Here is a 27,101-nt window from a genome sequence, read left to right as displayed (position 1 = left end):
TTCCTAGTGACAGTTAGAAGGGTAGAGGTGCTCTGCTAACTGTGAATGGGCACAGACATCTGAGGAACAGTCACTATATATAGTATGCTGAATGGGTGGCCTAGGGGACTTTGTTTATTAAACTTGTAAAGTTCCTAGATGTCCTAGATTTACCAAAACGTGTCTGCAAACTGAGGGCTAAAGACTGAACGCCACAATTACGGTATTTGAGTATGTAACTCTTTTCGAACTACCTTGAGCTTAGAACTCAAAAGTTAACCAGAAATTTTTATAGCTGGTATGTACATTCAGAAAAATGACTGCATGTTATCTTTTATTACACAAGCTTCTGTTACTTGTATTGTCCGAACTAACCATCATTCCTAGAACTGATAGTAGCTAAGTTTCTGGGCATGTTACTGATTCACAATGTCTTATTTAGCAAGTAATTTCAGGTTTCCCATCTGGAAAATATTATGGAACAGTCTTTCAGTGTATTGGTGTGGTATTCACAATCAACTGTATATCCTCCTCTTCAGTAAGGAAGTCTCTAACACTTGATAAAAAGTTCTTGTAAGGCCATGAGGTGTTCTATTTAGTAATGTATAATCTTGTGGATTGCTAAGTCGATGCAGCACACATGAAATAGGCTGAATACGAGCCACCACCTAGCATTCAGAATAATTAATGGGCGGTAATCAGCCAGTGAGTCAAATAGCGTGCAGTCAGATAACACATACTGCAAAACAGAATGCAAGATCATACAGATTCAAACATGGGAGGTAGACCGTTTACATAAAAGGGAATGTTTCCTGGGAAAAGAGTGACTCTAAGAAAGCAATTTCGTTTTCCTCAGAAAATGTAGGTGTTGCGATAAACCATTTGTTCTGCGTGAGTTGCTGAGCTTGTATCTGGATGTGCAACTGGCAACGATGTGAACTTCCTGACCGATGATGGGGGTTTGTTTGAAACCCCGTGAGTTGAGCTGTGAATAGCAGCAGGTCGCCTCACGCGCGCCCTCGCGCTCTTGCTCGTCCTTCGCGGGCTGGAGCGGCAGCGGGGGGCCAGGGACGGGCAGCCACCCCCTCTTGTTCCAGCGGCTGCGGCTGCCACCCCGCAACCTGGCAAGCCCAGACGCGCCCCGGGTGGAAGCGTGCGGCCCCGGCACGGCTGGCGCTGCCCAGAGTTGATCAGCTCTGAGGACTCGGCGGCGGCCCGCGGCTCGGCTCCCGCCCTCGGCCCGCCGCCCTCGGCGCAGGCACCGCCGCCCTTCCAGCCCGCCTCCCGCCGGCGGGGCCCGTGTCGCACGGCGACAAAGCGCACCGCAGCAGAGCAAACGACCGCGGGTGTTGCATGGATCCGGGCCGCCAGATCTGGAAAGCGGAGAGCGCTTGGACAAGGGCTGTGGGCGCAGCGGGCTAAAAGCCACATCCGCGCCGACGTCGCTTCAGCGGGGGGAGTGACGGGGCAGGGAGGAGTCCGGTAACGCAGCAGCGCCGCCTCCCCCTTCGGCCTTGGCGCCGTGGTGCGGCCCGGAGCGGGGGGGGCCGCCTCGGGCTGCACCACGCTGAGAAGGCGGGGGGAGGGCTGGGGAGGGGCTTGCGCCTGCGCAGCGGCGCCGGCTGTGCGGCGGGGGAGCTCCGCGGCGGGACGGCCGGGAAGGGGGCCGGGGGCGCGGTGCCGGGCGTCCTCCCGGCCGGGGGCTGGGCGGCGGGCGGCGGCGGTCGCGGCCGTTTCCAGGCCTGTCCGTGGCGCTGCCGCGCCCGAGAGCGGCGGTTCGAGGGGCGGCGGGCCGGTGTCCCTGCGGCGGGCCGCGCCGCGCCGCTCCCCTCAGCGCCGGGCGGACGGGCGCGAGCTGTCGCCGCCGTTGCGGACGGGCGGCGGTGGCCTCAGGGGCAGCCGGGGCCGGGCCCTTCCCGAGCGCGTCCCTGACACCCGCCGTCAGAGGCCGGGGGAGATGCCGGCCTTCCTCTGGAGCCGTTTCCCTGGCTGCGCCGCCGGTGCAGTGAGGCGAGATGGCGGTAGGCGATGGTAAGGAGAGGGGTTGTCGGCAGTGCCTAGAGTCGCTGTGGCTTTTTCTGTGGGCAGCTGCCGGTGGCTTACAGTTAGGAGAAAACTGTAATTGCTAGAGAAGGTAACGCTGCAGTGCTGAACACCTCTCTGGTGGCAAATGCTCCAGGTGCTCGTTGCTCCCTCAGCTAGTTTAAGCTATTGGTACCTGAAACCTCCCGTTCCTAGGTTTGCTTTTCTGCAGTGAGCTCCTGAAAATCTCATAACGACGAGACTAAGGTGCCCTTTTCAGCCTCATCTTTCCAGGTGTCGAGCCTTGTCTGACTCTGCAGTTTCTCATAGTTGAAGGAAGTACGTTGATTTTCTCTCTACAGATAAGAGATGTTGTTTGCGCTACTTAATCTATTTAATGGTTTTAAACAGAATAGTAATAAAACTGGGAGAATCCTGAAGCTAAAATAGAGAGTATTCAAAGATCTGATCTTTAAATTGGCTGAAGGGAACAGTTACTTTGCCCATATATACCTTTGTGTCTATATGTATACGTAGATATGTGTGCAGGTATGCATATGTTTATACATACACATATTTATATATGTCCACCTATATATGAACATATGTGTGTATATATATTTATATGTAAACAAATGTGTGTGTATATATATAGAAAAACACACCTGTTTGTAGTTGCCTCAGCTCTGAAATTATTGTTCAGAATGAAGCACTTAAATAATAGTCTGCTGTTTTAGATAAGTTAATATGAATAGCATTGCTGGTTTTTTTTCAGCATAAACAACTTTTAAGAGTTGTAGGCACTTCCTTTTGGCTCTGTGCTTCTTTATTCTCAGGAAGCTTGACTGGGATCTGCAGCATGGGGAGGAACTGGTTGGAATGCACCTTTTAGGGGCTTTCCTGGACATCAGCAGTGTAAAGCACTTGTCTGATGCTGAGCTCTAAACTGGTCCCAGCAGTCTTAAGTACTGGGAAAATGTGCATGGAGTTCATCTTCTCTTTTGCTGTTTTATGTAGCAGCAAGTGCAATTTCTGGAGAGGTTCAGATTCTGATCAGCTTCTTAATATTCCCATTTTGACTTCGACTTAAACACGTTACTCAGTATGTGATGTTTGCTCTACGTGAAAATTGTGTCAAATCTCTGATTGGCAACATAACCCTTGTTGTTGGTATTACTCTGATGTTTTGCCGTCACTACTGTTGCTGCCTAACTGTGAAAGGCAGCAGAAATTTGACTTTGAATAAGGTTTTCAGGCCTGGAAAGGAAAATTTATCTTGGACTCTGGTCATCAAATCTTAGTGCTCAGCTCTGTTAGACCTGCAGATGTGAATTTATTGTTTAATCTGGTTTTATTCTAAAGAATATATACAATTGTCTACTCAGTTGCACTACAACAAGTGCTCTAAATGCTGTATTTTTAAAAGGAGTGTATCAACTGTTGAATCTGTAAACTGCAACATATAATGCATTGGAACGTATTTCAGCAAGCTCCAGGTCAGAATAATTTCCAGGAATCTTTTCGATACTGCTTCCTGATAAATTTTTGGGGGGGGTCAACGATGACGTGCAAACATACTTTTTTGGAGTTGTGAGTGGGAAGAGAAAGACTGCTGAATACATGTGGTTCTAGTTGCTGAAAGTGTTTATATAAAAACGTAAGATTATTTTTTGTATGCTCTTGGTATAGCTGAAGCATTACTCTTGGGTCTATATCGTACGAACTGTTTTCTGTTAGAGCAAAGGATAGTTGAGGACATCATAATAATGAATTAAGGCGAATAAAGAGTGAACAGTATATTTGACTGTTGCTAACGTTTATGTTTTACTAGGAAGCATTCTGAACAGGCAACCCTTGATTCTGTGCTCAGTTATTCTGTTTTTGTTATTGCTTCTTTTTAGGTAACTTTGTAAGTTTGTTAGTAGAAGACTTACCTTTTTTCTGTATTACATTCAAAACAACAGGGCCTCATTCTGGTTGCATCCTCTGTGCACTGCAGTACACAAATGTTAAAGAATACAGAAGATAAAAATGACAGAGCTTCTTGGCAGTACAGGGAAAGCACTGTGCTCACGCCTAACTTAAATTTCTCCAGCTGTCAGTTGATGTTTTCTGTCATAATGTTTTCAGTCTTTGTAAGTCTTCTGCAGTACTCTGACCAGCTCTGTTCCCGCCTGCCCCCTGCTCAGTAGTTTAGATTCCCATCTCTGTGTGTCTTTCCTGCTGCTCTCTGTATCTCTCTGGATCCTTGCTTCTCCCTGTGCATAAAAATTAATAATTGCTTATTTCCTTCACTCATTGCCACCAAGAAAAAAGAGGAGGCGTGGGCGGGTTAGGAAGGACCACAATAACAGCCTTTTCAGGTTCTAGTAAAGCAGCTGTGGCTCCGTCCCTGTTCCCTCGGCTGGCCCTCTGACTTCCAGTGAGGCTTTCCTACTCTGACCCTTGCATCAAGTACTTCAAACCCTCCCTTTTTGCATTGGTTGCTGTGTAAGCAGAGGCACAGAGTTGCTGAGAGAGGACGTAAATGTTCTTTTTAATATTCGGAGATTGCAGGGGAGAGGAAATAAATCGCTTTTTCCTCCCTCTGACGGGGGTCCCATGCTTAGTCACCTAACCAGATCTCTCCAGGAAGTGAAAGTACAAGCTGGCCTGTGTTGACACAGATAATTTGATTTCACAAGAGTAGGAAAGATAATAGAAAGGAAGATGCAGTGGCTCTTTCCCAGCAAATCAGTAGCTGTCGCATCCCCAGACCGTACCTCAGGTTAGCTTTTATTCTTTTCTCTTGCAATGCTTCCCGTAGTCATTAGTTCAAAATAGCTGTTAATCTTCCTTGGAAAGCAAAGGCAGTGGAATTTTCTGTGATTTGTATATCAGTCCTAGCATACATTTGTGGCCTGCTCCCAGCTGGAGATTTAGCAATCTGTTTCATTCCTGGGCTCAGGTGTATAGGTATGATGAGACACGTTTCTGCTAATTATGTGGATGGCTTGGAAATGGATATATGACACTTTCAGTTAGAGAGAGGATGGTTTGAAAGCAAATACAGACACCTTGTACCTTTCATCCTAGATTGGCAGGAAATCTTACCAGGCTTTTTTCATTTAGATCATATTTAATAAAAATGCATTGCTATAATAATCTAGTAATTGGTATACTACTAATAATTGGTATACTAAGGTAGCAACCTTCTATGGTGGAGTAACTGCATCGGTGGACAAGGGAGGAACTACTGATGTCGTCTGCCTGGACTTCTGTAAGGCCTGTAACACAGTACCACACAACATCCTGGTCTCTAAATTACAGATGGGTTTGATGGGTGGCCTGTTAGAAAGATAAGAAGCTGGCTGGCTGGCCGTGTCCAAAGAGTTGCAGTCAATGGCTCAGTGTCCAGCTAGAAACCAGTAACGAGTGGTGTCCCTCAAGGGTCTGTACTTCAGCCAGTGCTGTTTAATATCTTTATCAGTGACACAGGCAGTGGCATTGAGTACACCCTCAGCAAGTTTGCAGATGACACCAAGTTGAGTGCTGCAGCTGATTCGTTCGAGGGAAGGGATGCCATCCAGAGGGACCTTGACAGGCTTGAGGAGTGGGCCGACTCATGAAGTTCAAAAAGGCCAAGTGCAAGGTCCTGCACCTGGGTCAGGGCAATCCCCAGTATCAATACAGAATGGGGGATGAATGGATTGAGAGCAGCCCTGCAGAGAAGGACTTGGGAATATTGGTAGATGAAAAATTAGGTATGAGCTGGCAATGTGTGCTTGCAGCCCAGAAATCCAGCCGTATTCTGGGCCGCATCAAAAGAAGTGTGGCCAGCAGGCTGAGGGAGGTGATTCTCCCCCCTCTAGTCAGATCTCGTCAGACCCCACGTGGAGCACTGCATCCAGCTCAGGGGTCCCCAGGACAAGAAAGACATGGACCTGTTGGAGCGGGCCCAGAGGAGGGCCACAACAGTGATCGGAGGGCTGGAGCACCTCTCCTGTGAAGAGAGGCTGGGAGAGCTGGGGTTGTTCAGCCTGGAGAAGAAAAGGCTCTGGGGAGACCCAAGTGCAGCCCTTCAATATATAAAGGGGGATCATAAGAAAGAGACTTTTTACCAGGGCCTGTAGTGACAGAAGGGGCAGTGGTTTTAAACTGAAAGAGGGTAGGTTTAAACTGAAAATGGGTTTGCCCAGGGAAGTTGTGGATGCCCCGTCCCTGGAAGTGTTCAAGGCCAGGCTGGATGGGGCTTTGAGCAACCTGACCTGGTGGAAGGTGTCCCTGCCTGTGGCAGGGGGGCTGGACTAGGTGATCTCTAAAGGTCCCTTGAACACAAACCATTCTATGATTCTGTATTTCTGGTGTAACCCTAATTAATGCTTTGACTGTCTTCTGCAGTGCCCTTTTACTCCATTGTGTCTAGTGTAGATGCAAATAATAACAAACTTGAGCAGTGAACTTCTTAGCATAAATTAAATAACTAGAGTAACTTGTTTTCCCACTGCCTTAAGACCAAGTAGCTGCTATGTAATCTTACATGTTGTACTGCAAAAAGAGGCGTTAATTCTAACCGAGTCATAAACCCCTCATCTCATTGCTGTGATTAATCTCTGATTTAAGTTGAAGATAAAACAATACTTAGATGAAAAATCTGCCTCTGCAAATGAATTTGTGATTTTTTTTCCTGGGGAATGTGTCTTGTTAAGCTAGTATGTTTCATTTATGAAATAGGAGAGATAAGTCTAACTAACTGTTAAACTTTTTTTCAGATATTTTTGTTGAAAGTAGATAAAATGGCGACATTAATTCACACTTTAGCAGATCATAGTGATGATGTCAACTACTGTGCCTTCTCATCATCGTGCTTGGCTACTTGTTCCTTGGACAAAACAATTCGCGTTTATTCTTTAAACAACTTTACTGAGCTTCCGTACTCGCCTTTAAGAGGTCATACCTATGCTGTCCACTGCTGCTGCTTCTCTCCATCAGGACACATTTTAGCTTCATGTTCAACAGATGGCACCACCATGGTTTGGGACACTCGCAATGGTCAGATGCTGGCAGTGCTAGAGCAGCCCAGCGGCAGTCCTGTTAGAATCTGCCGATTTTCTCCCGAGTCCACGTATCTAGTGTCAGGGGCAGCGGATGGGAGTGTAGTTCTTTGGAACATGCAGTCATTGAAACAGTACAGGTGAGTGCTAAATATTTTTTGACGGCCTTGTTTACAATGACAATAATATAAGTAGTATGCTGTACTGTGTACAAGACTTGAAGACTTACACCACCAACTGATATCATGAAGAAACAGGAATAGGATGTAGAAGACCAAAAGATTATCAATAGGAGAGGGAGAAGTGCCGAGTCTTTTTTTTTTTTTTTTAAGTTAAACAATGCAAACTCAAGAAGCTTTAGTTTTTACTAAGTTATCTTTCATCTAACTCCTTATTTTTTTTAAGTTCATGGAAGCGTTTTCATTGATTTAACATGAAATCAGGATGCATTGCATACTGCATGCACCTGGTTTCTAAACAGTGGGTCAACAAACCATGATATGTAACACACAGTCAGTTAGTGGAACCTGACTGTGCTCTGTGCCTTGTATTGTATTATGCATAGTGGTTTTTAACTAAGTATTTAATTACAAGGCTGTTTGGAGTCCAGGAGCGTCTTAGAAGCTTGATAATAATCCAGCAGTCAAAGAACTTGGAAACTATTGACATATCCTGAAACCATACAGTTTAAGACATAACGGTGACAGAAAGGAGTATTGGAGCTGAGTGAGTTAAGTATGACAGTCAACATTTCACATGGGTTTCCAATAAACATTTGAAACAAAGCAGATGAGCATTTTTAGCAATGTTGCCCAGTTAAAGGCATGAACCTTAGGGTGATCTTTGAAGTCCTTCTCTACATCTCTATAATTCAGTAAAGTCTTCAGGCCAGTTGTTGTAATCTGTACTTGGGCAAGACATTATTTAAGTTTTAGAACAGCAATTACACAACATCTCTCTAAAGTTAGGAAAGAATTTAAGAATTTGAGAGAATTGATGAGATGTTTCACTCAGGATGAGGGAGCAGCCATTTCTGAAAGCCAAACTTGTTTGGTTTTGGTATTCCCCTGTCAAGCGTGTTACTGCTTTTGTGGCCTCTCTGCCTTTGCCTTCCACAGCAGTGATTTAGATGGGAACTGTAAAATTTTTCAGAATGACTGATTATACTTATCTGAAATTGGGTAAATCTGTAAACCTGTCCATAAACAGAATTCTAATAGATTTTTGCCAGCTTGTTGTTTGTAATGCATACAGAAACGCTGTTGGTTGTTTTGTTTTCAGAGAATAGAGAGCTATTGATTACATATTGTTCCTTAGTTTTATCTTTAAGAAAAATTGGGAATTTCAGTCATTAGTATTCTCAAATCTAACGGTTTATCTATTTTGAGGTATTACTAGTGAAGAGGTTCTTTTTTTTTTTTATTCAGAATACTTGTTACTGACAGGGGAAAACCCAGAAATATTAGAAAGTAATTTCTTAGAAGTATATGCTATTAATATATGCAGTGATGCATGTTTTAGACCTACATCCTTAATTCTTTCTAGTTGAATGGTGGATGTATAATAACTATGTAGAAACTATATTGTTTTAGGCAGAAATTATTCTACTTTGGTGTTTCTATTGTAAAGAAACAAGAAAGAACTTGGAACATTCCAATCCTGTCCCCTTCAATTCACTTTTAAAAGTTCATTTCAAAGTGTTAACATACCAACAGTAGTCAGCTTACCTTTAATTGTATGTATTTTGGGATGTGTGTGTTTATGTATTTTCAGCTGATGAATTGATGATGATGATGATGATGATTTCTAATTGCACCTGTCCTGTTTTCTTAAAGCTGAGATCGATATTACTTAGAAATTATCAAGGTACTTTGAAATTATGTCAGAAGGTTTTAGTTAACTGTGTAATGTCAGTCTGCGGTCCTCTGTTTCTTTTGCAACAGTTGATCGTGTTGATGCTAAAAAAAGAGAACACCTTTTCCCACACTATTATGGCGCTTGACTAAATACAGGGATGGTAATTACAACAAAGGTATCCAGTTACTCCTTATTAGCTCAACTGTTGTAATTGACTGTCTGTTCAAATTGTGAAGTAAGATGGCTATTTAAATCATCTCTATGATGGATGCGAACAACATGAAAGCAAGTTAATATGTGTATTTCTTAAAGTGTTCTCTATTTCCTGTTCAGTAGTTAACCGTGCTGGTATTTGACCCGAAAGTCTTAAATGCATACTCTGAACATGCATAGTACTATTTATTTTACTGTTATGTTTTCAGAGCAGAATCTGCAGCTTTTTGTGTGAAAGAAGGAAAGTTTTAAAAGCTGCCCTAAGGAAAAAGAATTGTTCCTATAAAAATGGGAAGTACTGTAGTGTATTTGGTAGTATTCTTAATGATAGAATTAAGGGAGTCAATGCTTTTTTTTGATGGTCCTGGATCTGATTAGAGAGACTGTCAGGGAAGTTTATTGACTTGTCTTCTGTGCCATTAAGTTTGAAACCTCTGGCAGTAAATAAAATTTCTATTGGCAAAAGAGAATGAGCAGCTCTTCTACAAAATGCAATGACAGAGTAAACAAGACTGACATTTCTTGCTGTATGACTGTTGCTTATGGCTGTAATTTTTTCCTGCGCTTAAAAATTCAACTGTGCGTGCTGGGCCGGATCTAGTGTCCATTAAAAGGAGTGAGACACTTTCAATTGACTTTAGGTTACTATCAGATAACCTAAAGGGTGTTAGGTTGACCCTACTTCCTTCCCGAGGATTGGCCACACTTCCATATCTGCTAAGAATTTTCTTTTAAGTTCAGTTTCACAAAGGGCTTTGGCTGACTTAGTTAAAATACAGAAATTATTTTTTTCACATTGCTTTCTCTTGTGTACAAGTAGTCCGAAATTAACCCTATATCATAAATCACAAAGTATTCTACTCAGCTACAGCTAGTCATATGGGCTAGTAGGTGTTCTGTTTTGTCTTTAAAAACAGAACAGAGAAATTGTGGGAGTCTTTCCCCCCCCCCCCCCCCCCCCCCCCACTGTTTGTGTACATGTAAATTTGTGCTATGATAGTTGTGTACTTATCTTTGACTTCAAAAATTTATCCTGCCATAGAATTTTAACAGTGCATTGTGCCTTTCAAATGGTAAGTCCATGCAGATTGTTTTTTGTTTGAAAATTATTTTATCACTCAGTTAAAATTATTGCCTTGGGGTGCCATCTCACATTTTTCGTCCTGCAGTCGAAGAGCAGGTCCTGGTTCCTGCAGCTGTGCTTATTTTGCATCTCTTTCCACAGCTGGTGTGAGTTTCTCTCCCTTCTGTTACCAAGTTCTGAAGTGTAAAACTTAGCACAGTTTGGCTTATTGTATCAAATTGTATTTTAGAGATCACATCTTCGGAACATTGCTTATTTTAAATTCCAATCCTGTGTACTCTTGCTTTTCAGATCTGGGAATGTTAAAGATGGTTCTTTGGTGGCCTGTGCATTCTCTCCTAATGGAAATTTCTTTGTCACTGGATCATCGTGTGGTGATTTAACCATTTGGGATGATAAAATGAGATGCCTGTGTAATGAAAAAGCACATGATCTTGGCGTTACCTGCTGTGATATTTCTTCACAGCCAATTTCTGGTTAGTTACTTGACTCGTCAGGGGAGGAACATGGGGAAAAAAAGAGTTATTTTATTTCTCTCTAGCTCTTGTTTTCATATTCTTTTTGTCATCGGTGCTCAAGATACAAATGACATTGGGAAGAGCTGAAGTTTTAGAATATTCTGAACATTCTTAAGTAAAGGTTGTGGACAGGTTGATGACAAGGAATGTACTAGGTCAACAAACAAGGTGATTAGCATGCTTATGATAGCTTTCAGTAGCTAATTACCCTGTCAGGGTTTTGGAAAATGTTTGGGCAGTGTCTATAAGTGAAGCCTATCTCCTGGGACTAACAAGGGTGTTAGAAGATGCAGTGCTTGATTACCATTCCCACTTCACTCTTTTGTACTTTGGTTCCCCAAGGAGCAGGACCGGATTAAAGCAATGCAGAGAACTGTAAACCTAATAAGCTGAATGCTTGAGCTGTGGGGTGTGAATACGTAGACTGCTTTCCTGCACCTGACTTTCTCAGTTGGAGGAATCTGGGGGAGCAATGAGCCCAGAATCTCACGTGTCCCACTAGGATGTGGTACCGTTCAAATGTCTTACAGCTTTTTTAGGTGACCTCAATGTATAAGTTGCATTTCAATTTTGTCATTATGTACTTCTTCATAGTTGTGATGGGCAAGAACTTAGTTTTTTCTTTTGAGAATGAAATCTGATATTCTTGTATATATTTGGGTATTGAGATCAAAAACATAAGACATGCATAGTGTATGCCTTTCTCAGGGCTGCATTACATATTATGTTCAATTTTCATTCGTTTCATATTTGTAAGGCATTCTGTGGAACTAAAATAATTAGAACCTAGATTTCTCTATATGCAAAAACATGTATATTGAAAATTGCATATTTAAACTGCCAGCTGTCTCAGGGAAAGCTTCGCATTTGTGTGTACAGGCTTTTAAAATTATTGTTGTGGTTTAACCCTGGTGGGCAGCTCAGCCCCACGCAGCCACTTGCTCGCTCTCTCGCAGTGGGATGGGGAGAGAATCAAAGGGCAAAAGTGTGAAAACTCATGGGTTAAGATAAAGACAGTTTAATAGAGAAAGCAGAAGCTGCATGTGCAACCAAAGCAAAAGAAGGAATTAATTCACTGCTTCCCGTCAGCAGGCAGGTGTTCAGCCATCACCAGGAAATCAGGACTTCATCACGCGTAACGGTGGCTTGCAAAGGCAAATGCCATAACTCCAAATGTCCTCCCTTCTTTTGGCCAGCTTTTATTGCTGAGCGGGATGCCATATGGTGCGGGATGTCCCTTTGGTCAGTTGGGGTCCGCTGCCCCGGCTGTGTCCCCTCCCAGCGCCTTGTGCCCCCCAGCCTGCTCGCTGGCGGGGTGGGGTGAGGAGCAGAAAAGGCCTTGTGCTACTCAGCAGTAACTAACACATCCCTGTGTTATCAACACTCTTTTCGGTCACAAATCCAAAATACAGCACCATAGGAGCTACTATCCCAGCCAAACCCAGCACAATTATTTCACAACACAGACTTTTTGTTTAATTGTGTGAAAATACTGAAGAGTTGCATGGCTAAGTTTACATAGCTTGTATAGTGGGAAGAAACATTTGCGCAAACAAGAACTTAACAGAAGTTAATTGCAGCACAGGAAAGTGTCATAGCCAAACAACTAAATATTGGAAATTCTGAGATATTTATAAGAGTCAGAAAAGCTGAAAGGTTAATTTGTAATAAGTAGTGCTGTCTGTGTACCACCTTGTTGAAGAAGGTGGTACAGAGCAGGAAGAAAGGAGAATCAGCAGGGGAAAAAAGGACAGAAGCAGGAGAAAGCTGAGGAAGTAGGAGGTGAGCATATACTTCAGTACAGAGAATTAGTGACTGACAATACCAAATCAGTCAAACCCGTGTCCACTGAAAGGTGGAGGGACAGCATTGAATTAATCTGTCACGCCAGAAAGGGGATTAATCTCTAAGTAACACCTCTAGATCTTTCTTGGTGAAAATACTACCCAAAAAACTCCATTGTGAATTAAGAGTTGCATCTGAGGGCAAAGGAACACGTTGAAGCTGAAACGGATCAGAGTGTGATTTCCACTGCTCCATCTCCTGTTGAGATTATTCTCTTGGTTTAAAAAGGTTACCAACCCGTCAGCCTTCTGCCAAGATAGAGAGAAATAGGCAAGAAAGCAAGTATTTCTTACACTGTGGATTTTTTAAGCTGATTTATGATCATTCTTAATTTTATTTAAGCCACATGTTATTGAAAGGCAACATTTTTCCTTTCTGTGTGTTACTGTTTAATCACCAAGGATTGAAATGTCTGGGATTATTGGCAGATTTAACACATTACAAAATCCATACAAGTAGTCCTTATCCAGTACAATTAAAGATGGGTTTAGATTGAGACTCTCTTTACCTGCTTAATTCAGAGCACCATTAGAACCAGAGTTTCTGATCGGTTCTTTGTGCTTTAGACTGTTTGTACCAGTTGATTCTCCTGCCTTTGGAGTGGATTCAGTCACACTTGCATAGAAGCTCGTCAGATCTAGAGCAGTTGTAATGCTGTGTGGGCTTTCCCATCCGACTGCAAAGTTTCAGTGCTGCCCTCCTCCTGAATAAGTAAACTTCAGTGAAATTACCTAGCGATACTGGTAAAAAATTGGCAGATCTTGCTAAAATTTTCTAGCGAACCTCAGTGGAAGACAGTATAGTCCTCTCCAAGTTATCCCAAAGAGTTCTGTGTGTGCAACACTGTAATACCCCATTAACAAGTTGGTAACTTGTAAAATAGTGTCAAAGTCTGTGCATCATGACAGAATTCTCATCCAGACTGAGTTTCCACATAACGTGTTCTTAGTTAACCAAGAAACGTGATTTTGCAACATGATAGCTAATGCTTGCTACTCATCTTTTTGTAATCTTACACTGTAAAATCCTAGCAAAAATGACGCACTTTGATGCTTTAACGTTCAACAGATTTGAGGTGAGTCATAAGATCTGCCAAAGTCATAGTGGCTCTGACTTTTCCTGTGAACAAACAGGTCTGTGTATTCTAGGATTTTATTGTGATAACCATATGAAATTAAAATATACTTTACGTGGTGGAAAAATGGAGATAAAATCTCTGGGATTATTTTATGAGACACTTGACAGTAAATATTTTGACATTTCTGGTAACTACAGAGCTGGAAAGATGAGCCCTTAAAATGTCTGTTATGATTTTGTGATTTCCAGCCTTAATCTTGGTGATTCTTGTAGGAATTCTAAGACTTGGTACTGGCAGAGGTGATGCCGCTGAAGGATTGTTATGGTGACTTGTGTCAGGCTGGTATGCCAGCTCAGTGGAGTAGAAGAGCAGAAATAATTGGCACAGGACTCAAGAATAAAAAAAAAAATTATAATAGGCTGAAACAACACATTTAGAATGAAACATGATAATTCAGAAATGTTCATATCCACTGAATAGAGGGGAAAGCTATAAAACTATTACTGTTGTATTTCATCTTTAATGCAGTATTTCCCGAGTGGCTGGCTGGACTGCAGTCATGAAACATCACTTAGTTTATAAAAACAAAGCATTGAACGTTTAAAATTATGAAAATAGCCTGTCAGATACTCTCAAATTTTGTACATGTGTATGTGGTTGAGAACTACTGAACTGTAGAAGAAATGGATATAACCATATAATTTAGGTTAAAAGACTATATTGTTGCACTCAGTAGATAGAGGAATCATTTACCATCAAGAAAACTTAAAATAGGAGCCCAGTTCTGGTCTTTTATCTACTTGTTCAGGAAACAGTATAAGAGTGATACCTATTTCTTCCTTCTAAATGGTGTTAGGACTTCTGCAATTATTTTTATTAACACTTTTTAAAAGTACTACTGAGATTAAGGAAATTTACCAAATTCCAGTGTAAGAATGTTGATATAGTTTACTGATATGCTGTTATTTTCAGTGCTTCTGATTCCCATTAATATATTTGAATTTTATCAGATGGTGAACATGGATTCCGATACTTCCAGATGGCTTCTTGTGGTCAAGACAATCAGATCAAACTCTGGCTTATTTTGTTTGCAGATTTGTTAGGTGTGTATAGTGATGTTTTTTTCATATTCCAATGTCTTAAGTCTTTAGTGACAATTTACATCTAAGATCAAATTTATACTGCTGTCATGGATTCACAGCCAAACTAACCACGAGTTGAAAGTTTTCTTTAATTGTTTATCAGGAGAGCAGCTAAGGCATGCAGCACTTTGTGACACTGGGCCCTGTAGATTTTATTCAGTGATCTATTTATCAATAATTGTAAAAGTAAAGATTTAAAAAAAATTTCCCCCAATTCCCTCAAACTTAATGTTGTGATAAACTTTTGGTTTTAATTAGCATTTTTATCTTTTGGTAACCAGTAACATTTCTACTGTGGCCTTTGAGCAGGTTGATAGGTTGAAACCTCAATCTACCAGGCCAGGGAGAGGTTTGCTTTCATCTTTAAGTTCAACTTGGCCCTTGCGCAAGAGCTGGAGAAATGAAAACAGTGTTGTCTCCTGCTAAAACTGCAATGTAGATGTGTGACTGCTATGTAGAGACTAGGCAGATGGCCAAAAACATCTACAGTGGGTATTTTTTTGTAATCTCTTATATATGGAAATCTGTAGGGATGAATATTGTGTGTACGCATACACATTTAATTATCTAAAACACTGTTAGGCATGCTAAGACTACAAAGTGAGGAAGTCAGAGATATTAAAATTGTCTCTGTGATCTTTTATCCCCTTTTTTGTAGACAGTATGTCACAGAATCAGATCTTTGGTGCAGCTTTGTGCTTCTAAAAGTAGCTTGTCTTATACCTTGTCAAATATGTCCATATGTAATAATTTACCTTTTGTATTTTTAGGTGTTGAATTAAAATATAAATGCACATTGAATGGACATTCTGCCCCAGTTCTGGCTTGTGCATTTTCTTATGATGGGCAGATGTTAGTTTCAGGGTAAGCAGTATCTTGTTTAAATTTCATGCAGATGGATGTCCAGGTTCACGCTTCGGTGTTGTAAAACAGAAAGTTCAACAGAGTTGGAGATTTCAAAATATATTTCTGATAATTAAGGAATAGTTCTGTGACCTCCAGAACTATTGAAGTGTCTTTCCAGTTGGTCTGTGTCTTGTGGGTGATTGAGTTTGAAATCTGGGATGTTGCAAGCTCTGTTCTCTTGAGTATTGTAGAGATTCATGATTTCTTGGTTCTGGGGCATTTATGTGGCCTTTCGTGTGGATACTCTAGCATCTGTTAAAAATACAAATCTACATTGCAATCTTACCGTCTCTTTGGGACACCATTTAGGATTTCCTTCTCACTCATGCACTTTCAGGAACTTTTTAAAAAGTTAAATATCTTGAGATTTTTGTCTTTGATAGATTTAGTTGAAATAAAAAATTTCTTCACTGATCCACACCCAGAGTACGCCTGGTGTGGCATAAGCCTTTTTTCCATAAAAAGTGCATGATTGAGATAACTGTAGACCTATGTTTTTGATGTCGGCCCCGTACAGAATGATGGTTAAGACCCAAATCAATCATGAACCATCAGTTAGAGACGAATATTATTATTAGTCTTTGTTAGAGGGCAATAAGGGAGCTGCCAGTGTCATTGTAAGGTCACTCTATTATGTTTGAAAGACCCAGGAAGGTGGAGGTGATGGGAAGATTCCTGATGACTGGAAACAGGCAAACGTCACACTTACCTCTAAGAAGGGCAAGGTAGAGGATCCAGAGAACTACAGGCCAGTCAGTCTAACTCCGGTCTCTGGGAAGGTTATGGAGCAAATCCTTCCGGTGGGCTTGGAAGCTGTTTCCAAGCACAAGATGTTTGGGGAAAGCAGCAGGAATTGAACAAGGACAAACTGAGCCTGACCACCTTGACCACCTTCTGTGATGGGAAGGCTGGCTGTGTGAACAAGGGGAGAGCAGTGTGTGTTTTACACCTCAACTTTAGCAAAGCTTTTGACATGGTCTCCCAATGCAGTCTTACAGCCAAATTGGAGAGATACAGATCAGAAAAGTGGACAGTCAGTTGTGGGGAAAAATTATTGGACTGTCAAATGGTTGGTGATCAGCAGCACGAAGATAAACTGGCAGCTGGTTACTAGTGGCTTTCCTCAGAGATCAAGCTATTGAAAGAGGAATAATAAATAAGGTAGATATAATAATTTACTTTTTAATGAATATTAATGACTGCTTTTATTCTGCACTTCTCATGAAAAGTGCTTAATCACTTCTAAACTGTCTAAGTGGCAACTTGAAATAACAAAATTACTTAACTCTAAATTTTAATTGTCTTTTTTACAAAGATTTTCTAAACTGAAACAGAAAGACTGATGTCTTGCAAAGGAAGGACTACAATAGCCAGCAAATAAACTTAAAACTATACAAACCCCAGGAGACAAAGCTTGCTTTGACATTTTGCTTTGTATTCTTTTTAAGGGAGTCTTTTTCAGCATTCGAAGATCAATTATGAATGTTTGTGATCTAGAGTTATTTTATTTTCCATTAGACATATGGATTATTGTTTTCACTTATATTGTCATAAGTGAAATGTCTATCCCATAAAGCCTTTCAGGAAACACTGCTGTCACGGTAAATAACTGTGCAGTTTGTATTTCATGAAATACTATGTATTGATTGCATTGCACCACTGTATTTTATGTGTTGCTTTGCACTACTTCCTCTAGCTTGCTTTGCAAATGAAAAGGTTTCAGAAATACATAGAAGTCCTGAGAGCATATCATGGATTTTCTGCATCTGCTTTACAGATACTGCTTGCAAAGACATAAAGTAGATATGGTGCAGACAGTGGGGGGCAGTAGGAGTGGGGGCTAGCTTGCATAAGCACTGTGCAAATCCTCTGCATCAGAAATTCTCATGGAAGTGCAGAGTTTTCATATTTACTGTTTTTTACATCATGCTGGAGGTACAGCTAATCAGTGTTTTGCTTTAAGGTGGGCATGGGTGGAGGGGATTTAGATATCTAAGCTTTTCGTAAAGTGGTGTTAAGAAATCTGTTGGCTCTTATTTTTTTTGTGGAAAAGGTTTTTTCCTTCCTCTTAATTAAAAATAGTTTCCTTTTTCCTCTCTGCATAATTTTAATGTCAATGTGTTTCTTTTAAAAAGGTCTGTGGACAAATGTGTCATAATATATGAAACTGTAAGTAGAGCATAGTGCAAGATCCTTTGTTAGATTGTTGTCTTTAAATATCAGCATTGCTTCTGCAGTGTCTTATCAGTGTGAAAGAGTATTAGAGAATAGGAACTTTATAAACCCAAAATATTTACTGTGCGTTTGGGGGCAGGGAAGGAGTTTGAGGAAAAATGTCTCTTGAAAATTGATCAGTCTTTCTCACTGTTTGTTTACATTTCTTTGAGGGGTTTGTTATTTGATTTCTTTACAGTAGCGTACTATTCAATGAATTCCATACTTAAATGTTATCTTCATATTGAAGTAGAAGGATTTTTTGTTATCCTAAATTTATCTTAGCTTCCAAAGCAAGAAGGACTGTAGCTTTTGACATAAAATCAGGACAGGTGATCATAGAAATTCTTTCGTTAGTTATATATAAAGTGCACATAAAATAGAGGCATAAAATAGAAGCATAATAAAGAATTCAAGAAAATTTCTATGTTAAATACAATGTCTTTAAACATATTGTTTAGGCATTTTCTATAACACTGTTATTACATCCTTCATGGTTCACCTGTAAGTGGTATTTACCTTTAGTACTTTATAGTATTAAAAATAATAATAATTTTGCTGAAAATGAAGGATGAACAAATTTTAAGCTTCTCCAGCTTGCTCTCCACATACTATTGTACTGATACAATTTTTCAATTAGGGTTAAAGTTTTTCACCAAGATCACTAATTTGATACATTCCCAATTCTTGGCCCAATTATTTTAGTAGTTTGAAGCTTAGACAGGTATGTAAGAAGTTCCCTAGATTTTTGGAACCCCAGAAAATTGAAAGATGCAGAAAACCACAGCATAAATATTTCTTAATACTACTTGTCAGCTTTTGTGGCCTTAGGTTTTTACCAAATGGAACAATAACTTCTATAGCTGTTGAGGAGAGGTGGGGACAATAAACCTTCGTGGGAGGGAGAGAGATTTCAGCCTAAAAGAGGGCACTTCCCTCATGGTGGGCAGCTCAAAAAACTGGGGCACTGACTGATCAATTAGTGATTCAGAATAAATTTGCTCTTCATCTTTCCAGTCTGTCGGTACCTCTCAAAGCAATAGTATCTTTCATAAGAAGGAAAATCTTTCTGATTGTAAGTTAAAACTGTGCGGAAATTCAGGAATTTGGTTTTTAGTAGCATCTAGTGGCCAACTAGGAGCACCACAGGTGTGATTAATTATTGGCCCGATTCAAGGATTGTAGCATGAAATCTATTTGAATTTCAGTTACCTCTTCTCTTTTGGCAATTTCTAATCCTAGATTTGTAGAAGAAATGTTTTTATCCACACGAGATGGAGGTAAATATTTGAGAGACATGAGCTGTCCAACAGGATGAGCATATAGCAAAATGTACTGAGTTTCCCTGCAGGCGTCCCAGCAGCAGTGCAGCAGAATTGCCTTAAAACCTTGATGTCTGGTAAGATTCCACTGCCAGCCCGGTTGCTTTGGGAAGTTTTTTCTGTTGTGTTTTTCTTTGAAATGTGAGAGTCCTTGTCCTCTTGTCACATCAATCCATGCACTAGTCTGACAGAGTGGGACCAGACAAGGAGGAACACCAGTTCATTCTTTTCTGCATGCAAGAATTCTGTTGTGAATTGAATCACTAATTGATCAGTCAGTGCCCCAGTTTTTTGAGCTGCCCACCATGAGGGAAGTGCCCTCTTTTAGGCTGAAATCTCTCTCCCTCCCACGAAGGTTTATTGTGAATTCAAGTGAATTGAACAGGGGGCTTCAAGCAGGAAATTCGGGTTGCATTTCTGACTGCTGCTGATCAGCTTTGGCAAGGTTGTAGGTAACCTCTGTCACCTTCCAAGAAGCAATATTATTCCTTATTTTGAAAGAAAGTATACAAATGAACGAACATTCTTTTTATTCTTTAAGATTTAAAATGGCAAATATTCCTTTACAGAGTACTGGCAATACCCTTCATACTTTGTCTCAGCATACCAGGTAAGAATTCAGTATGATTTTTCTGGTTTACTGTTAATAAATAAAAGAAATTAAAGCATTTTCTCGTGAATTTTCACATATTTATCTTTATTTGTAGATATGTTACAACTTGTGCTTTTGCACCATATAGTCCCTTACTTGCCACAGGTTCAATGGATAAAACTGTGAACATATGGCAGTTTGACCGTAAGCATCCCTGTGCAGGTTAGTGTGTGAAGTATTTGTAATCTGATCTTTAAATTTAAAGCATAATATTGTCGAACACCTTCTGAAGATGCAGAAAACCCACTTTTTCTTACATATAGTTAGTTTGTAACCTCAGGATTATGTGCACATTATTTATCTTTTCTCTGAATTGATCTTACTAATGTCCTACAGCGGTATTCTCTTTTTGTTTTTTAAAGAAAATATAAACTAGAAGTATTTTAATGTTATTAATCTGCTATATCTTCTTCTCTGATATTCACCATTTCTTGCTCTCTGGACAGCATTTAAGAGATGAATATTACTCCCAGAGCGCTGAAAGACTTTTTGGATAAGTATCATTGGCTATGAGTTAAACAGAAAATACGCTAATTGCAAGCATAATTGTCAACAAGAAATACAGCTTACCAGTTGTTATACATCAAAAAACCAGGATAATTAATGTTACAAAATATATCGGCGCCTAAAGTATGTGGAACAAAGGTACATAGATCTTTGTTCAAAGCACAAGAGTAAGTCTGGGCTTTGGTCTGCTTTTCTAAGGAGATGTGAGACTTGGTTTCAGTGTCTGCTGATGCTTTTCTGTCTTTTAGTTCAATTCAAATTTGACAGAAGTGTAGGCATCTGAGAGACTAAATTCCCCTCAACTTTGAAAATTGATAGGTAAAAGACAAACCCAAATTGTTGCCCCCCACTGAAGTAATGTCTAATAAGCATTTCTTTTATCAGATATTGGGGAATGTACAGTACTGAGAACACTTGAAAAACAATGTTATTACTGCCATTGTTCTTAGAACTAGGTTTTTTTTCATTGCTGGGGCTGCGGGGGGCAAGGGTGTTGTTTGTTTGGTGTTTTAAGTGTCTTTTATCTTTCCTTTCCAAAGGAAACACTGTAGAAAATGAATCTAAGGTGGCTGTTGAGGACTGGTCTGAGGACGATGTTTCAGCCTGGCTTTGTGCACAAGACTTAGCAGACTTCGTTGAGCTTTTCAAAATGAATAACATTGATGGCAAGGAACTGCTGAATCTTACTAAAGAAAGTCTGACTAATGAATTAAAAATTGGTAAGAGTATAGAAATCCAAATAATTTTTAATCTTTAGAGTATGTGTGAAATGTTGGAATGAAAGTGAGTTAGGAGTTCCGTACGTGGATGTTTTTTTCCCTGAAATGCGTTTTTATTTCATTACCAGGGCTGATAAAACCAATGTCACATTATCCACAGTACTTTTTTTTTTTATTATTTGCTTATACCTAGAGACATAAAATGTACTTCCACCAACAATGCCGTGTTAAGTGATCTTACCTGCTTTTGTTCTATTTTCCTTTTTAGATCTTGTATCATTAAGCTGTGGAAAAGGAATTTCAGCTTTTATGTATACTTAATGATTCTGACTTTGGTAAATAGGGTACTCTATAGTTTTTCCTATCAGTCTGCAAAAGTGCCATGTTTATAATACTATGTGGTCAACTACTAGTAGTGGAATTCTTCAGTGTACTCTTACCATAATAGAAAAGCACAAGGTATATTTTAGTTTTTACTTATTTTGGAGATGAGGCATTTGATGTTGACATTTAGTAAGGAAAGCTTGCCTGGATCAGACACTTTGTAATTCATCAGGCATCCTAGTTAATACATTGTCCTGTCACTCCATTGCAAAACTGTGATTACGTTTTAGAAGGAGTCACAAGGAAATGCCTTATTAGTAATGATTCCACAGCGGTAATTCTGAAATAAGAAATTTAAGGATGGTGAACTACACTGGAACTTTGTGAATATAAGCTCTCTATTCATTTTGATGGTAGATTTAGGTGTAAATCAGGTGCTGGTATGTTTGCCAAAGTGAGATCAAGTATAGCAAAAGGCTGAATGAGTTAAGAAACCTTTTAAAAAGTACAGTTTTATTTTTAGAAGTTATTCTTCTTCATTGTCAGAAGATTGCTCCCTTCCTTTTTTGTTTTGTGTGTGGTATTGGTCTGTATCAGATCATAGTATCTCTGTGTATCAACTAGCTTTGTTCAATTCTAGAAATCAACAGAGATGCTGGGAACCTGTCAGGAATTGTCACCCACAAAAGAGACTTGGCTTCATCAGTTTGCACACATTTTCTTTAATGTGGGAGTAGCCTAAAACTGTTGCAGCAGTCACCAGCTGAGGCTAATCAAATAATGCTGACTAGAAAGCTGTGTGAGAATTGAATGCAGGGTGACCAATGATGAGAACTGACCTGCTGAATATAGCATTCTCTATGGGGAAAAAAATGAACAAAAGCGTGTGTTGCCTGATAGATGTGTAATGACGCTATCAAGAACAATTTCAAACTCAAATAAGAAAATAAAATCTTGAGTTGTAAGAGCCCATTGTAGGCGGGCTAGAAGAGGCAAAGGATGCACGTGGCTTTAGACGGAGCACATGTAGAACACGGGCTGATTATGGGAAGCTGTTGCTTTCTGGCTCTTTCATTTGCTATAAAAGGATGCAGTGAGGATTGATTGTACATACAAGCTGAACTAGCTTCAGTATGTTCTTTCCCATTATCAGGTAAAATGCTCATTGCTCAGTCTCTGTTCTCAAGACTTCAGTCTTTTGCCATGCTTTTTCTTCAGTGGGTACTTTAACACCCATCATTAGATTATAGGATAAGGAGTCAGATTTTCACAGGTATCAGGCAGCTATGAGAAATGTTTAAAAAAGCTCTAACTGAAATCAATTACTGTCTTAATAAACATAAGCTACTCCACAAATAGGAACCAGCATATATGCCACGTAAAGGGATGAGTTCCACTTTAATGGTTATATGAAAGATGTTTTCAAAAGAAAATAATGAAATAAAATCATTCAAATCAGTCAGTTCTGAAGTGGTAAATACTTGTGATTCTGCTTCTACATATCATTCTACAACTATAATTGGCACAGAATAGAAATTATGGCCCGATATATTTGACTTGAAGACTTGCTCTCTGCCTGCCATGGCTCAAGCATTTACAAAATAGGAAAATACTATCTGCCTAAAACTTAGATGCTTTCAGTGTTATTCAGTTTCCGGTTTAACTAAATTAGCCTTATCACTATACAAATACTTAAATGAGCACGTCCTTTCTCTCCTTGATAACCAGTTTTCTTTACTCTAAAAATGGAACATTTACCAGTTCCATAAGATCTTGCCAAAGAACTCTTGAGTTTTTTTTACAGTCTTTGCAAAGGGAGTTTTCTTTAGACCATTTTACTTGATGCTTGATAGGATAGGCACTTTTTCTTCTATTATTTTTTGTTAGCTGCTGATACCTTGTCCTATTAGTCTTTGCTTCAACTCTGATTTGCATTTAATAAAAACTGTATCCTCACTCCTTTGAAGGTGTTTAAGAGAAGGCTGTCAGCAAGTGGTTCACGTAACATTTCATTAACTTCTTTGATTGTTTTTGACAGCTTTTTGAAAGAATGCTTCATTACCATGCAAATGGAACTAGCCTTTTTCCAACCTAATTGTCATATAACATAAATAACACTGTATTAAACTCTGTAAGATGCTGAGCAGAAGTAAAGCGACCATTATATACATTCTGGCTGAAAGGCTTGTGTACATTCAACAAAAAGTTCAGCATTTCTCATTCTTAACAGACACGATGACACATTTCGTTGCAATTCTGTGATGCAGTTGAGTCAGAAAAAAAAGTCGTCCAGGTAGATGACATCAGTAGTTCTTCCCTTATCCACCAATGCAGTCATAAAAGGCCACCGGATGAGTCAGGCATGATTTGCCCTTTGTGAAGCCATGCTGGCTGTCTCTGATCACCTCCCTGTCATCCATATGCCGTGACATAGCTTACAGGAGGACCTGTTCCGTGTTCTTGCCAGGCACAGAGGTGAGGCTGACTGGTCGATAGTTCCTGGGGTCCTCTTATTTAGCACTTTAAAAACTGGGTCAATCAAACTGTAACTCAAACTAAGGAATGGAACCCCTACAACTGGCGTGTGGTTTTATTTTTGGGGCTGCATGCTTCCATTTTGTAAATTGGCACTCATTGTTGCCACTTACAATGAAGGTGAATGCATGTATTAATGATGGCCTGAATTAAAGAAGTAGGAACGGGGTTCTGGATCTCCAATAAGAGAGTCACAAGAATTCATAAGGCCCGGATGCAAAGTCTCAGAACCTCTGTGAGAGTCTAGTTGTATGTGTGTTGTGCAGCCATGGCTTAAAGGTAGAAGATTAAATATATGCTAGTAAGCTTACACTTGAGTGAATGGTTCTACTTTATGTGTTTTTTTTCTCCAATTATGCAGTGCAAGGAGTGTAAGGAACAGGGGCCAGAACCTCTTAATGGCGTCTCCTGATCCTGCTACAGTGTCAGTGAATTTTGCTGTCCTGCTTGGTGTAATATTCTACTAGAAGAACGGTTGATGCATACACTTGGGAAGTGAGAAAGGTGGCCTTGATGCTGCCCAGCCTGAGGCACAGTGCGACGCAGGCCGCCCGATGCCTGGGGCAGCGCTGGAGCACTGAGCTGTGACGGCGGGTTGGAAGTGGAGTAAATATCACGTCCTTCTCACCCTGTTTTGTGTAATGCTGCACCGACAGCGGAGTCTTTGTGTTAAGCGTGCTCAGCGTTATTGGAATTAGACTTTGTGGGAGATATTAAGCAACGTCTGAATGCCTCCCTACTGATCTGTGACAAATTTAGCACTTTATGTCCATAATGGTGACGTAAATATGACTCTGTGCCAAACTGCAGGGCAAACCTGGTCCAAGGGTGACGAGTCCTCACGCAGGTACTTTGGTGGTAGGTAGTCTTGTTTGGAGGTGATGATGGCACTTGTGCACCTTTATACCTTCATACTGTTATTTATAGAGTCCAGTTTCAAGGGAGAAACACTGCTGTCTTCCAGTCCGTCTCAGTTTTATCTCCGGTTAGCTTTGCACATGCAGCACTGGATGTGATTCCGTCATGCATCAGCTAAAATGCCAGTCTGCCAGGTAGCCATGTCTTTGCAGGAATGGTGCCCGTGCATTTGTTTTTCTGTTTTGTAAACAATATAACAATAAATATTGTAACAACAACGTTATTGTTAGCCAGCAGGAGTGACATGCTGCAGTTGAGCTGTTTGTAGGGGTGGCTGCAGATGTTTCTGTATGAGGTGGGGTGGTGAGATGGAGCTGAGTCTCCTGTAACACAGCTGCTAATTAATGCAAGACCTCACCTCTTTGCCTTGCATGTCTGTGTTGTCCTCTTCATGTACGAATAACTTTGCAGAGTCTCTAGGCCTGCGCAGTAAAGTCCTTCAGAAAATTGAAGAACTGAGGAGGAAAATGATGTCTGATTCTGCTGCTATCCCTGATGAGTTCTTATGTCCTATAACAAGGGAGCTTATGAAGGATCCTGTCATTGCAGCAGGTATGGCCTTAAATGACGGTGACTAAAATGAATGAGTTAAGGGTAAAGATAGATGTGGGAACACAAAAATGGGCATATCTTATCAGTTGTAGAGAGATAAACTATTCTAAATAGTTGTTGCAACAAAATAGAACTGTGGTAAATGTTTAATTTGCCGAATTACATCTCTGATATGGAGAAAAATACTGTATCAAGCAGTGCGCTTAGCATCAGCTCTGCTGATGAGGCTGTATAGAGTTGGTTTTTTTTAAATGTTCCTTCCTTTATGTGCCTTTGCAAATATAATTACCAGCCTAATTACAGAGTTGTCTCGGTAAGTGCAAAATGGAATTGTGCACATGGGGGGGAACAAAAGACAGGCTCATTACTACTCTTAGCACACCGTGTAGATGGCAATTCTAAGTTTGTACAGCACGAGATTCATTTAAATTCAACAAGACCTTGGAACTAAGATATGCAGTTAAAACATTTTATGAGGAATCAGTGTTTTATAGTTCTAATCTTGGGGGTGGGGAGGGGCATATGAGCATTGAAAGACCAGTGTATTTTTTTTGATGCTCTGTAAACAGTGACTAACTTCATACAGTTTTGAGGTATCGGGCCAGACTTTTGAGAACTAAAACATTCAAAATATGAAAACATTTGCTAACTGCTGGAGTGGTAAGCACTGCACTTAACAGTGCTTGAGCATCTAAACAACAGCAGGAGGAGGACAGCCTTGCATATCCTTTTTTTTTTTAAATATAATTTCAAAATAAGGATACATAGTGTAGGAGCAGGATAGTTTTGTTGAAAAGCTGAAAATTACTGCCAGTCACTATTCACATGTATATTACAAAATGAAAGTTATTTTTAAGAGAAACTGTTGCCCTTTTAAAATAAAATGTTCAGTGTGTGTGATCAACACAGCTGCAAGATTTGCCAAACACTATGCTGCTTGATACTTGTCCGTGAACTGCTGCAGCTATAACAGACTGATAAATTTTCAGTGCTTTCTAAAATAGCTTGTACTGGTTTGCTAAGTACAGTATAACGTAAAAAGTTGAACCAAATTTTGTATAAAGTTTTATTATAATCCATTTAACAATGTAATGTGAAACAAATATGTATGAGGCTATGGTAAAGCTTTCACAGACCACGTAATTTTTCTACACCTCAATTTTCCTCTTTGGAAATACTGATTCCCTTACATCCCTTTTACATTTAAATAGCTAAAGTCTTTACAGTGTAACAGTGCCCAGCATCGGTAATAAAAGCGTTTGATGATGGTTTCTTTGTAGACGGCTATTCCTACGAAAAGGAAGCAATGGAAAACTGGATCAGCAGTAAAAGACGATCTAGTCCCATGACGAACCTTCCTCTCCACTCTCTTATGCTGACACCAAATAGGACACTAAAAATGGCTATCAGTCGCTGGCTGGAGACTCAGCAGAAATATAGTTAAACCGCTTTTAAGTTGTTTATTAAAAGTAATTGACATGAAATTGTCTGTAGCTAAAGGAAATAATCGTATCAGAAACAACTGGGAAGAAGAAATTGTGTTTCTGTTCTAATCTGTGGCTGTCATTTAAATGTTTCTTAGAAAGAAAATCTTCATTACTGAAAAACTTTTAAGTTATTGCTAATTTTACTTTGTGGTATTTCTGTTTAAGAAAGGAAGTATTCAGACTCACAGTTTTTC

At 40.1% G+C, this 27,101-nt stretch overlaps 1 protein-coding gene across 8 annotated transcripts; it reads left to right on the top strand.

Moving 5' to 3' along the window:
• The first annotated feature begins 1,386 nt into the window (after window positions 1-1,386).
• WDSUB1 (WD repeat, sterile alpha motif and U-box domain containing 1) lies at window positions 1,387-27,076 on the top strand. Of its 8 annotated transcripts, XM_082314313.1 has the most exons (12): window positions 1,668-2,010; window positions 2,218-2,340; window positions 6,753-7,174; window positions 10,480-10,664; window positions 14,640-14,732; window positions 15,542-15,635; window positions 17,813-17,846; window positions 19,783-19,823; window positions 19,921-20,027; window positions 20,912-21,091; window positions 25,280-25,420; window positions 26,701-27,073. In XM_082314313.1, exons 3-12 carry the CDS (start codon window positions 6,777-6,779, stop codon window positions 26,862-26,864), a joined length of 1,437 nt encoding a protein of 478 aa, XP_082170439.1. In that variant the 5' UTR covers window positions 1,668-2,010; window positions 2,218-2,340; window positions 6,753-6,776; the 3' UTR covers window positions 26,865-27,073. The 8 variants fall into 8 exon arrangements, with proteins under 8 accessions (XP_082170440.1, XP_082170439.1, XP_082170437.1 ...); XM_082314314.1 differs by lacking the exons at window positions 1,668-2,010; window positions 2,218-2,340 and adding an exon at window positions 1,387-1,461; XM_082314311.1 differs by lacking the exon at window positions 2,218-2,340.
• The last annotated feature ends 25 nt before the right edge of the window (window positions 27,077-27,101 follow it).

This window comes from Platalea leucorodia, assembly GCF_965183815.1.
Source record: "Platalea leucorodia genome assembly, chromosome: 5".
NCBI lineage: Eukaryota > Metazoa > Chordata > Aves > Pelecaniformes > Threskiornithidae > Platalea > Platalea leucorodia.
The sequence above is the reverse complement of the archived record's forward strand: the minus strand, read 5'-3'. Positions and strand labels throughout refer to the sequence as shown.

What these genes read in the sequence shown, in the direction of transcription:
- WDSUB1 (XM_082314311.1), top strand. An exon ending in GGGCAGATGTTAGTTTCAGG is followed by an intron (nt 15,636 to 17,812) that starts GTAAGCAGTATC and finishes TCTTTTAAAAAG; the next exon opens with GTCTGTGGACAAATGTGTCA. An exon ending in ACTTTGTCTCAGCATACCAG is followed by an intron (nt 19,824 to 19,920) that starts GTAAGAATTCAG and finishes CTTTATTTGTAG; the next exon opens with ATATGTTACAACTTGTGCTT.